General features: G+C 42.1%; 1 protein-coding gene across 1 annotated transcript; it reads right to left on the minus strand.

Annotated features, from left to right (window-relative positions):
* Positions 1-321: 321 nt before the first annotated feature.
* Positions 322-6932, minus strand: LOC103187854 (trypsin inhibitor ClTI-1-like). The gene is made up of 6 exons (XM_042336823.1): positions 6871-6932; positions 5670-5769; positions 5266-5395; positions 2340-2368; positions 2117-2232; positions 322-641 (listed from the first exon to the last, which is right to left on the minus strand). Exons 3-6 carry the CDS (start codon positions 5318-5320, stop codon positions 596-598), a joined length of 246 nt encoding a protein of 81 aa, XP_042192757.1. The 5' UTR covers positions 5321-5395; positions 5670-5769; positions 6871-6932; the 3' UTR covers positions 322-595.
* Between the last annotated feature and the right edge of the window lie 5504 nt (positions 6933-12436).

A 12436-nucleotide genomic window follows, 5' to 3' on the forward strand; every position in this document is an offset into this window, starting at 1 on the left:
AGATCAGACTTACGTGAGTTTTACTGTACAGCCCAATAATTAAGAGTGTCTGTGGGGCAGGGGAGAGTGTGGGGGAAGGAGAGGAAAGGGTTCAGTGATTATGTGTAGGCAATGAGCTGAGGAAACAGTGCGTGTGGGCTCTGATAACTTCAAGTCATCTCCAGGCCCCGGCCAAACTTGACCACTGGGATAGAGACTAGAGTCACTGCTGGACCTGCACAGAGTGGGGAGGAGGCTGAGGCTCAGCGGAAAACATGTTGGTCCAACTTCCTGCTTCAAAACAGAAATCATTGAAAAATAACAGATCATTTGTAAAATCAGTGAGGTGCAAAGACTCATTTATTATGGCTGTTAGAAAAGAGGAGTTGGATAGGACCAGTGTGAACATCACTAACTTAAATAGTTAAACTATTGTACATTGTATTGTTTCACAGTGCAAAACTTTTTAGTAAAATGTCAACATTTTGTAAATAGTCTACTTGGCTAATCATTGCAAACAAATGGTGATTAACTAGAATTGATGAGAATTGATGTGATTTGGATTCACAGATGTCCTGGTTACCCGGAGACTGCTTAGATTCTTGTGAGATTTAGCTCAACATTCTTCAAGCTTCTCAATAACAACATCTTCCTTGAGTTTCCTGAAATGTAGAGAACATCAGTTGTGCTGAAATCAAAATCTTAATTGAATTGTTGTTTAATATGATTGTTGTTCAAGCTGATGTTCAAACATTTCCCATTTTACTTATGTCACATAACAGGTCCTCTTAAAGAACACAGAACTGCTCTTAAAGAAACTAGAGATGTGTGTTTATGTTTACACGCATAATGTGTAAACGCTTTGCAAGGAGAGACCTGGGTTTGATTCCCGGCAGGTCAGGGAGAAACCTTGGGCAAGTTTCCTTACTCCACACGCCTGATAATAATTCTTCAAAAAAAAATAATGAATTGGTCACTTCAATCCACGACTGTTTGTGGGACACTGCTGTGCACAATTGGCTGCCGCGTTTTGCCCACAAATGTTCAGTCAATTCACTTTACAGTATATTCTGTGAAGCGCTTTGAGACATTGAGAAGGCGTGAAAAGTGCTATATCAAATGCAAGGATTACAAAATTAAACACGCATTGCTGTGCAGTGATCTTAGCTGCTTGATTTTAAGCATCTTCAAAACTGAACACATTCCTATGTGGGGCATCCAAAGCTGTGCTCCCTGATGACTAAATAAACTGGGATTAAAATGAAACAGGAAAAGGAGGCTTATGACCTGGTGCAGGAACAGAGAGACCTGGAGATTCGCACATACAAATCTTTGAAGGGTGCAGGACAAATTGACAAAGCTGTTCTAACAGCATACATGATCCATGGCTTTATAAATAGAGACAGAGTATAAGAACAGGGAGTAAAGTGTCCAATTCTGGGCACCACACTTTAGGAAGGATGTCAGGACCTTGGAGAGAGTGAAGAGGAGATTTACTATAATGATACCAGAGATGAGGGACTTCAATTATGTGGAGACACGAAAGTGGCTGCGATTGTTTTCCTTTGAGCAGAGAAAGTTGAGGGGAGATTTAATACAGAGGTTCAAAATCATGAGGGGTTTTGACAGAGTAGATAAGGAGAAACTGTTTTCTTTAGCAGGTGGGCAGTAACCAGAGGACACAGATTTAAAATAATTGGCAAAAGAAACAGAGGGGAGACCAGGAGAATTTTGTTTACCCAGAGAGTTGTTACAGTCTGAAATGCACTGCCTGAAAGGATGGTGGAAACAGATTCGCTAATAGCTTTCAAAAAGGAATTGGACAGATACTTAAAAACGCGCAAGGTATGGGGTAAGAGCGGGGGAGTTGGTAGCTATTCACAGGCGCGATGGGTCAAATGCCCTTTTTGCTGTAAGATTTTACGATTCTGATTACATCACTGCGGATGTGATGGATGTAATGGTTGGTTTGTGTGTGCTGTAACACTGTCGGATACTTTAACTCAATGCTATCTGCCTTGCATTGCTGCGCTGCTGATGTTCAAACATTTCCCATTTTACTTATGTCACACGGCAGCTCCTCTTAAAGAACACAGAACTGCTCTTAAAGAAAGCAGAGATATGTGTTTATGTTTACCAGTTAATGAAACAGAGCATGCATTCATTGTCATAGGTCACACCGTCAGATCCACAGACAGGCCGGAAGTTCAGTGGACAAGCTGGGAACATTTCTCTGTACTTCTCACAGTTTGGCTGGAATAGAAAACACAATCACTGCAGTTGTTCAAAAAGAAATGCGCACAAAGTAAAATGAAAGTTTAAGGCACACGGTTTACCTAAAACATTAAAGATCATCTTACCTCAATGACTGTGACATATTTTCTGGCCTCTTTAAAATTATGCAAAGGGTTAAAAAAAGGTTAGGTTAATTACTTAATCATCAAAACAAATATAATAACAATCCTTATGTTTTACACAGAACTCTCTCCCTCAATCCTTTCGCCTTGCCCACACTCTCCTCATTTTCAGGTCGCGTTTAAAGACCTTTCTGTTCAACCGTGCCTACGGTCACCTTCCCCCCACCACTGACTCGGCATCAGGCTCCGCCACTGTTAAACACTCTGAGACGCCTTCCGGCGTGAAGAACGCTATATACATGAAAGTTGTTGTACAATACATTCCAAAACATTGAGTATAAACACTAAGAAAACATGTTACAAATCAGGATTTAAACATTTATACAAATAATATAATCTCTCCCAGTTTTAATTTCCTTTATGTTCATATTGAAAGATATTATTGCTCTCTGGGTCACGCTGGAAACCTCACATAAGTCATATCATTTGGGACCATACATTTAATATGACTTATGCAAAGTGTGTCAAACTTGCACAAGTCGTACCATATATGACTTATGTACAGTTGTTGGATTTTGTTATGATCCAACATAACAAATACACAAGTACTGAGCTGGCTGGTGACACTAAGGCAAAGGTTTCAAACTGGAAATTTTCAGACCCATCATTTTCCAGAACAATCATTTTCATGTACTTTTCAACCTGTTTTATATTCTCTAAATGTTTTATTTGAATGTTCCTGTTGTCTTTCCTGGCTTCTCTTCTCAGCGGGCTTCGATCTGCTCCATGTCCGCCGCCCATCCCATCCCACCCCACCATCGGAGAGCAAGTTTTTAGCCTCTCTGCCCACACCCTTTGGAACTCCATCCCACAGTCCTTCCACCTTGCTCCCTCCGTTGCCTCCTTCAAGGCCCATCTCAAGACCTTCCTCTTCGACTGTGCTTTCAGACACCCTCCTACTCCCAGCCTTCACATGATCCCAACCACAGCTCGCGTGCAAATCTCTTAACTGTTCAGCACCGTGGGACGTCCTCCCGATGTGAAAGGTGTTTTACAAATGTAATTTGTTGTTCTTGTTTTATTGTATTTTTCATATTCATGCAATACAAAATTACATTTGTACAGTGCCGTTCACATCAGGAGGATAATACAGTGTTCAGATTCGCCATTTTAATACAAAATCATATGTTGAAATAAAGACCCGGAAAGTTAGAACTATGGGCTAAGAGGAAAGGAACAGTTAATTTGGAAACTTAGCTACACTTAATAATAATAATAATAATAATAATAATAATAATAATAATAATAATAATCCTTGCATTTGATATACCGCTTTTCACGTCGGGAGGACGTCCCAAAGCGCTTCACAGAATATACTGTAAAGTGAATTGACTGTATATTTGTGGGCGAACGCGGCAGCCAATTGCGCACAGCAATGTCCCACAAACAGTCGTAGATTGAAAATGACCAATTTTATTATTGTTTTTTTTTGAAGGGATTATTATTAGGCTCTGTATGGAGTAAGGAAACTTGCCGAAGGTTTCGCCCTCTGCCTGGAATTGAACTCAGATCTCTCGCTTGCAAAGCGAGTGCTCTAACCACTGAGCTACAGGACTCCACGTGAGATTGAAGAGGTAGAATCGATAGACGGAACTATTGAGACAGATGGATGATAAAGATAAGAAAGTAGAGTGAAGAAGCAGAACAAAGGTGTGGTAAAGACAGAATAACAGCGGGGGGGGGGGGGGGGGGACGAAAACAAGATGTGGGGCCCTGCACTACACATCCTGAGATGTTTTTGAGACCTTGGTGACCTGGTTATATGGCTCAAGGTTTGACAAATGATTGGATGAAAGGGGGCATAAAAGACCCCGTTGAGAAACTTTGGAAAAGAAGAAGGAAGACTGCAGCAGTCTGCAGGCCAGATAGAAAATTGAAAGCTGGAAGACTTGGAACCGCTTTGCTTAAGACAGAAGATTGAAAGCTATAAGATTCGAAAGTGCTTTGCTTTAGACGGAAGATTGAAAGCTGAAAAACCTGAAACAACCTACTAGAACTTGGTAATATGGTTTGATTATTTGTATACAAGTATATAGTCTTATGTAACCTTATATGTGTGAGTAGCAGGCAATTGGCAGAGTGTATTAAACTATTGGGATTCTGAGTATTAAAAGAACCAATATAATCCATTTAAGCGTGTCTCTTATTTGGATTTTCTAACAACAGAGACGAGTTCCCTTCTCTCTCTCCTCTCTCAGCCCCGCCACCCCCACCACCCCCTCTCCCCCCACTGCCGTGTGCGATGATGTTGATGTTGCTCCTCGGGAGGACGGGTGCGAAGATTGTTGGAGTAAGGATGTGCGGTAGTCTGTTTGAGGTCGGCGCGGAATCCACATTTTGACCCGGCAGCCTGTAAGTATTTCGAGTTGTAAAGGCCAATTTCAGGCCAGATACCAGAATTTCTTTCTTTACAAAGTGCGTAATCAACTACTGGAAAAAAGGGAGTTAATTGATAATGATAACAACAACAACAACAAAATTACACTTATAGGGCGCTTTTCACGTCGGGAGGACGTCCCAAGGCGCTGATAATAATCATTCATTAGAATTATCATTATTGGAAATGCAGTATCGCGAAGCAGTTAAAGGGGCGAGTTGATAAGACTACCAGTCCTTTCAGACCCAATCACCTTCAACTGTGCTACGCTTTTCAGAAATCATCTTACGTCCAATATTGTAATTCTTTTATTTTTCTCTCTCAGCTTATGTCCCCCACAGTCCTGACCCAAACCAACCTGGGATATTTTTACATTATACAATAGCGCATCTTAAAGTGGAAAGGCTGTTTTGCAGGTACAGACTAACACCTATAAAATAGAAGCAAATAAAAAACCTAATGTTAGAAATCAAAATCCACAAAGGAACTTACCCACAGCACAGACGAGGAACATGGAAACCAGAGCAAAAGCTGGCAAGGATTTCATGTTGCTGCAGCAGAAATGTTGACTGTTGTTAGTAATTGTCTGCGTGTCTGTCAGTGTAAACTGCTGATACCGGTGCTGGTTTATATAAAGGAAAGGCTGGTCAATGACTCATTGAGGAATGTGCAACATAGAATGAATGTGTCAACCAACAGATAAAGAATTACACGTGTTTCAAGTGTTTCCGTGTAAAGCAATGGTTTTACTCAAACACAGGATAAAGCTTATTCAAGGATCTTCTAATATTACTATTCACTGAGTACAGGGAGTGCTCTTTGCTTATCTCGTTCCTCCCAAATACTGACATAATAATAACATGTTTTTATATAACAAAATTACATTTGTGTAGCACCTTTCACGTTGAGAGGACGTCCCAAGGAAAAGTACTGTCCCTTCCCCACAGTACTCCTTGTCTCATGAGAAGGTGATGTCTCTTCTGGAAACCTCCTTTCCTGGAATTATAATAATGATCCTTGTATTTGACACAGTGCCTTATCACATCGTCAAGACGTCTCAAAGCGCTTCACAGAATATACTGTAAAGTGTAGTGACTGAATTTTCTGAGCGAAAAATTGGCAGACAATTGCGCACAGCAGTGTCCCACAAACAGTCATGAGGACACCTGTAGCTCAGTGATTAGGGCACTTGCCTCTCAAGCAAGAGACCTGGGTTCTATTCCAGGCAGGGCGAAATGTTGGGCACATTTCCTTACTCCACACGCCTCTGCCTTATCTAGCAGTAAGTAGGAACCCGATTGGCAAATCTCTTTTCCAGGGATAATAATCCCTCAAGAAAAAAAAACAATAATAATTTGGTCACTCAATTAACGACTGTTTGTGGCTGCCATGTTTCACCCATAAATATACAGTCAATATTCACTTTATAGCATATTCTATGAAGCGCTTTGAGACATCTCAAAGACGTGAAAAGCGCTATATCAAATGCCAGGGTTATTCTTCTTCTTCTTATTATTATTATGAGTGACCACGTTATTAGTTCTTTGGGAAGGATTATTATGCCCGGAAAGCGATCCGCCAATCGACTAACAACAAGGTTCACATTCTCACACAGACACTCCCAACACACCCACATACTCTCAGACACACACACTCTCAACATACACACACGCACATCGACACACTCATATAGACACACTCTCATACACTCACTTTCAGTCACACACTCATTCAGACACACACACTCTCAGACACTCACTCTCAGTCACCCACATACGTTCAGCCACACACTCACTCACAGAGCTCCCGGTCACGTCAGGGTGCAACAGCGGCTCTTGCTGGCAGAACTCTATTACCTCTCTGTTAATTCTCTGGTGGTGGCGGGGGGGGGGGGGCTTTTCTTTTTAAGAAAGGGGGTTAACAAAGATAACAATACCCAACATAAAATGTTGTATGTGTGTGGTGGCGAATAGGAGAATAGCATAAAGGGATTCTGGATAGAAAATGTTCAGGCTAACAGGCCATTTGCGGGGGTGCATTTTGGTGTGGTGAGGGGCGGTGGGGGGAGCACGAAAGGGGTTTAAGCACCACATTCACCAGCCGTTAAAATTTTTCCCCTCTGTAGCGGCCTGGGATATCTTCCTGTCTGCTTTGCCGACCTACATAAATAAAATATAAATACATGAATGTATATAAAAAATAAAGGTAAGTGTACACACATGCGCACATCACATTTTGGGACAACTCTGGTTACAAGGCGAGTGTTCCTCTCTACGATCCCCATTTTGAACCCCTCAGTGAGTAGATACCCTGTTATGCAGGGAGATGTGAGGACAGCCAGTGGCCGGGGTCAGGTCCCACCGAGCTTCTGACATTAAAGGTGCTTTGAAAGTATATTGTTGTTGCTGTTGGCCAGGTTAACAGCACACAGGATGTGCACACATTTTTTGGGACGCTCCCTTTAAGTACAGTTTGAAACCCTCCCCGTGTGCACGACGTACATGTGGTACCCGCACATACCCTGACAAGGCGCGATTGCTGATTTCGATTGGCGCTCGATGTGTATTGTACACGCACACGTTTACCCAATAAAAAAAACCTGAAAACATCGCAAACACAACACCGTACACGTACACTAATCAACCCAACCAGTCCTGCTCCTGTCACCGCAGTCTCCCCGCCGAGGTTCTGTTCCCTTTATCTACAGGACGGTGAGCCCTTACCTCCCTCTCTGCTGCTCTCCCCTTATGGGAAGAGACAGGCAGACATACATACATTTTCGGGCGCTTTTTGGTTACACATCGAGCGTCTCTCTGTACATTACATGGCTACACACATATTTAGTTTTGGGTTTGCTGGTGAGTTACCCAGTGAGCGCGCCCTGATGCCCCCCTTCCCCTGGTAGGGACCCTGACACGTGGGGGTGTGACGCGGATGTGAGAGTGGCTAGTGCAGGAGCGGTTCCGGCTTGTCTTTGCCGCGGCTGAGCCGAACTTCAGCGTGTCCCTTAGTGCGTAGCCCCTGATCCTAGCGTGCGTGAGCCTGAGGCAGGCCGTCTCCAACAACTCGTCCCTCTGGAAGCCATCAGGTCTCGGGAACCAAAAGGCCTCCTTCACCCAGTTACTGATCCACCAGGTGATTAAGTGTGTCTGTGGGTGTAGCTGTGTGTGTCTGTGGGTATGGCTGTGTCTGTGGGTATGGCTGGGTTTGAGTGTGTCTGTGGGTGTGTGTGTCTGTGTAAGTCTCTGGGAAGAGGCTGTCAGCACTAAGTGCAGTGACTGCGGGCCCCAGGGACCAATCCCCAGAGCAGCCATTCTACCCCCTTCATGTATCAACATTCCAGGAAGAGGAGGTCCTTGGTCTCCTGGTCTCTGCAGGCGGCCCTGAGGGCAGCACTGACTGGACATGTCCTCGCTGTGCATGGGGAGGGGAGGGAAAGCCCAGCTCATGGCCAGCCACGCCGGGTCCTGATGGTTGTTGCACAGGGCTGGTGACGAGGTGATCTGCTGGATGTGGCTGGCAATGGCTGCCATGAGGCTATTTAGAAGTCTCTGGACAAAGGACAACTATGTGGCATGTTCTGGGGCAGTTCTGCCCGATCCGTCCTCTCGGCACCGGGTACAGTTTAGCTAAATTCGGGGACCTGAGTAAGGGTCTAAGAGGGATCTAGCTCCACTCAAAATTCCCAAACCTTTCCAGAACAGGTAAAATTGTTCAAATGACCTCTTCTGTGTTTTCCAAGTGGTTTTCGTTTATTGAGACTCAGCAGGTTTTTAAAAGTATAAGATTCCACACGTGCTAGTTTTTATTTTTGGGTCACTGTGCTGCATTCGGAAAAAACTGTTTTAGACTATTGTTTGAATAAATGAGAATAGTTTAAGATAAATAAAGTGCCTCCTGACATGAAAGGCACTAATCAAATATAATTTGTTGTTGTTGTGGGATGTTCTTGAGATCCCTCTGACTGGGGTCAAAACTTGGACAAAAATGAGAAGTGAAGGATTGTGACTTTCAGCCTGCACCTGGAACGTGTAATTCACACATACAAAAAAGGATAAGAGTACCATGACAACCCACGCTCTCCTTCTAGGGGGAACATCTTGGTTTCATGCAACAGTAAGAAACAAAGTGAAGCCAAACAAGGTGATGGTGCGGTGGGACACTGGTTTCACTTAGCCGAGTTTCTGACTTCTGTTACTAGCATCGTTCATCAACTGCTCATAAGCATTTTATTCCTTGCCTATGAAGAAAAATCCAAGAACTTTGAGACTATTGAGGTATACACTGCTATCAAATGAAGCTATATTTTACTTTTATAATGTGGAATTTTACAAAAAGTGGCAACATAGATTTCAGTTGGTTATTCAACCCCCGCTTCCATTCCACAGAAACATGTTCTTGCCTGTCCTTTGGACCTCCTGATGACACATTTTCTTCCAGCTGAGTAGCAGGAAGAGGACTGATTTTGAAGGCTCTGACAATTTTGATTCAGCCCCCCATTGAAAGGTGCTCAAGTGCAAAACTCAACAGTGTGGCCTAACAGAAAGAGGGGTCAACATCAGGCCTTTCCCACATTAGGGAAATGAGCACAGATCAGGGTCACATCAACTCCATGTTGCTGCTACACAAAAATGTTCCTTGTCATTCAATTAAATGGATAAACATCATGAAAACTGGGACTAGGGGTTAATCAGTCTTTTCATCTCTGGCACGTGGAATCCTGTAGCTCAGTGATTAAAACACTTGTCTCACAAGCGAGACACCTGGGTTTGATTCCAAGCAGAAGGACAAATTTCCTTACTCCACACACCTGTTTACCTAGCAGTAAGTAGGAACCCGGTTGTTAATCGATTGGCGGATTGCTTTTCTGAGGGTAATAATCCCTTCAAAAAATAATAAATTGGTCACTCAATCCATGACTGTTTGTGGGACACTACTGTGCGCAATTGGTTGCTGGTTTCACCCACAAAATATACAGTCAATTCACTTTACAGTATATTCCTTGAAGTGCTTTGAGACGTCTCAAAGACGTGATAAGGCGCTATATCAATTGCAAGAATTATTATTATGGGCTCAAATCCAGCCCTGACTGATGGGACTTACTTCTTTATGATACATCAATTGTAGTATCAACCTTGTGTAAGATTATATTTGTGATTTTTAATGTTTATTAAGACTTTTAATTACTCTTTATATGCATTTAGAATGTAATCTACCCATAATTCTTTAATAAGGTTTGTTTGATAGAATGACTAGCTTAGCAGGGGTTAAAAGGAGCTTCGCTGGACGGGTTGAGGTCAGCTTCTGATTACATTTCATATTTTCCTGGGAAGATGTTCACTCCTCTGAGATAATGAGCAATCGGGTCCTTGAGCACCGATGTAAGAACAATGGATCACAGAAAAAAAAGGCTACAACCTCAGACACCTGCCATCTCGAGGCTGAGAAACAAACCGGCTGTGGAAGGCTGCCCAGAAGTTGTCCATATCTTTCTCCTTATCAGATATTTTCCCATGCGAAAAGAGCCTGCTCAAAGATTGTTAGCAGCCTGTGAAGGGTGGGGGCTATCTCTGTGACAAGGGGAGGTGGAGTTAGAAACACATAAAAAGATTAATTTTGAAAATAATTGGAGTTGTGTAGAGGGTCAGCACACTTCCCAGTGGAATCGATGTTGATTCTAGCGTATCTATGTATAGTGTACAGGGGTGAGGGAATTTACCTCCAGTAAGAAAGTGACCATGAAAAGTGAAAGAGGAGTAGTGGGTAATATGTTTTTGGTTCTGTTTGCTAGGCAGAGAAGTAATAACAACAGTAGTAGTGGTTGGTCCGTTTGAAACACAGAAGTCAGGTTAGACAGTACAAGTGAGGCGTTGGGCTAAGAGCTGATTGTTTCTTTTGGGTTTCCAGGAGCCACTCGCTGTGACTCAGTGTGATAGCTCTGTGATCTCTCCAGTGTGCTCCCAGGTCTACTGTTTAGTCTGCAGTACAAAACAGTGCTTGGCTACGTGTTGTCGTCCCTATATCGTCGGTACTGCTGTTGCTGCGTACGACTGGTTGGGTCCGAGGGTTTACCGGTCGCTGGTCCGTTTAGTGTATGTGTTACCAGAATCAGTTGTACTTGAGGGATTTCCAGGGGTTGATCTCTGCTGTGTATTTTAAGGTGTGTTGTTTGTCTGGAGTACTGAGCAACCCCTGTATGCATGCTGTGTGATAAATGTTTTGCTCACACAGATGTGTTGTATTGTTATTGTGTTGTTATGTTTGGTATAATTTGATTAGATTATTAAACCTTATGTTTCATCTTATGCAATAAACTCTATACTCTTACCACTGCCTGTCAAATTATTTACAGTTTACACTTGTTCACAGTTCATTCAGGTCTGCACATTGCTGATGAGAGGCCAAAGGACTGCAAATGTGGGAAATAATAATAATATTAATAATTGTTGGGGACAGAAAATATCTAGTTTTACCTGACATTATTTCATCTGCTGTGCGCAAATGGCTGCTGCGTTTCACCCACAAATATACAGTCGATTCACTTTATAGTATATTCTGTGAAGAGCTTTGAGACGTCTAGAAGATGTGAAAAGCGTTATATCAAATGCAAGGATTATCATTTATTTATTAATATTAGCTGATCTGGATTCTGGCATCGGGAACCAAAAGGGGATAAACTGTTGCATTCCCCAGGAGAAGTCTCATTCAGCACAGAAATGACCAAATCAGCAGTAAAAGGCTCCTGGTTAGATTTGGATGGCATGACATGCACAGCAATATTTTTTTTACAATGAATAAATCCAACCTTACTTTTCAACCACTGTACATAGTATCTGTTAATTGTCTGGGTATTAACTAGAAACTAAGTATATAATGTGTGATTGGCATCAGTGCCATGGATCTGCCATAGATCAGGATCTGAACAGAATCCATGTGCGTTATAAAGCCATGACAAGGTCATTGCATGAACCAGTCAATAAAAATGCACATCTTATCTGTGGTGTTATTAACTCCTGGAGTGTCTGAGACGAATGGGCAAATCGCTTAAAACAAGTTGTTGGTCAACAATGCTACTGTATTATTTACGGTATCATTGCTGAATTGATTTATATTTTAATCATTAAGCATTTTACTATAACTTCAATGGCCATAAAGAAATAGTCCTGGTATGGTTTCACAAGACTACCACTTTTATTATGAGTTTTTACATACAGTATCAAATGCATAACAAACATAGCAGCGGCACTAGACTCACAACTTACTAATACAGTAAAGCAATTTATTACATAAATACAGATTTCTTATAGCTGACACAGCAGTTCTGAATTTGAAGACTTCTGGGGAAGAGATCACTTTCCATACAAAAATATTTTTTTTTAGTTTTGTTAATAAAATAACAATTTTGTTTATGGATTGTCAGTGACTGTTAGAAAGGAACATATGACAAATCTTTTCAGATATGAAACGTCATTTATGAACATTTACTATACAAATATAACAGCACTATTGAATGTTTGTATTTGAAACTTCAAGTTTTATTTGCACACAAGCACAGTTAGGGTCTGCAGAAGCACCATATTAAGTGGAAAATGTTGTGTGCACTTTGACTGCACGTAGACTTGAAGTGGAAAATACCCATTTTCCACACAGGAGTTTGTGGTTT

Source organism: Callorhinchus milii, unplaced genomic scaffold (assembly GCF_018977255.1).
Source record: "Callorhinchus milii isolate IMCB2004 unplaced genomic scaffold, IMCB_Cmil_1.0 Scaffold1, whole genome shotgun sequence".
NCBI classification, from domain to species: domain Eukaryota; kingdom Metazoa; phylum Chordata; class Chondrichthyes; order Chimaeriformes; family Callorhinchidae; genus Callorhinchus; species Callorhinchus milii.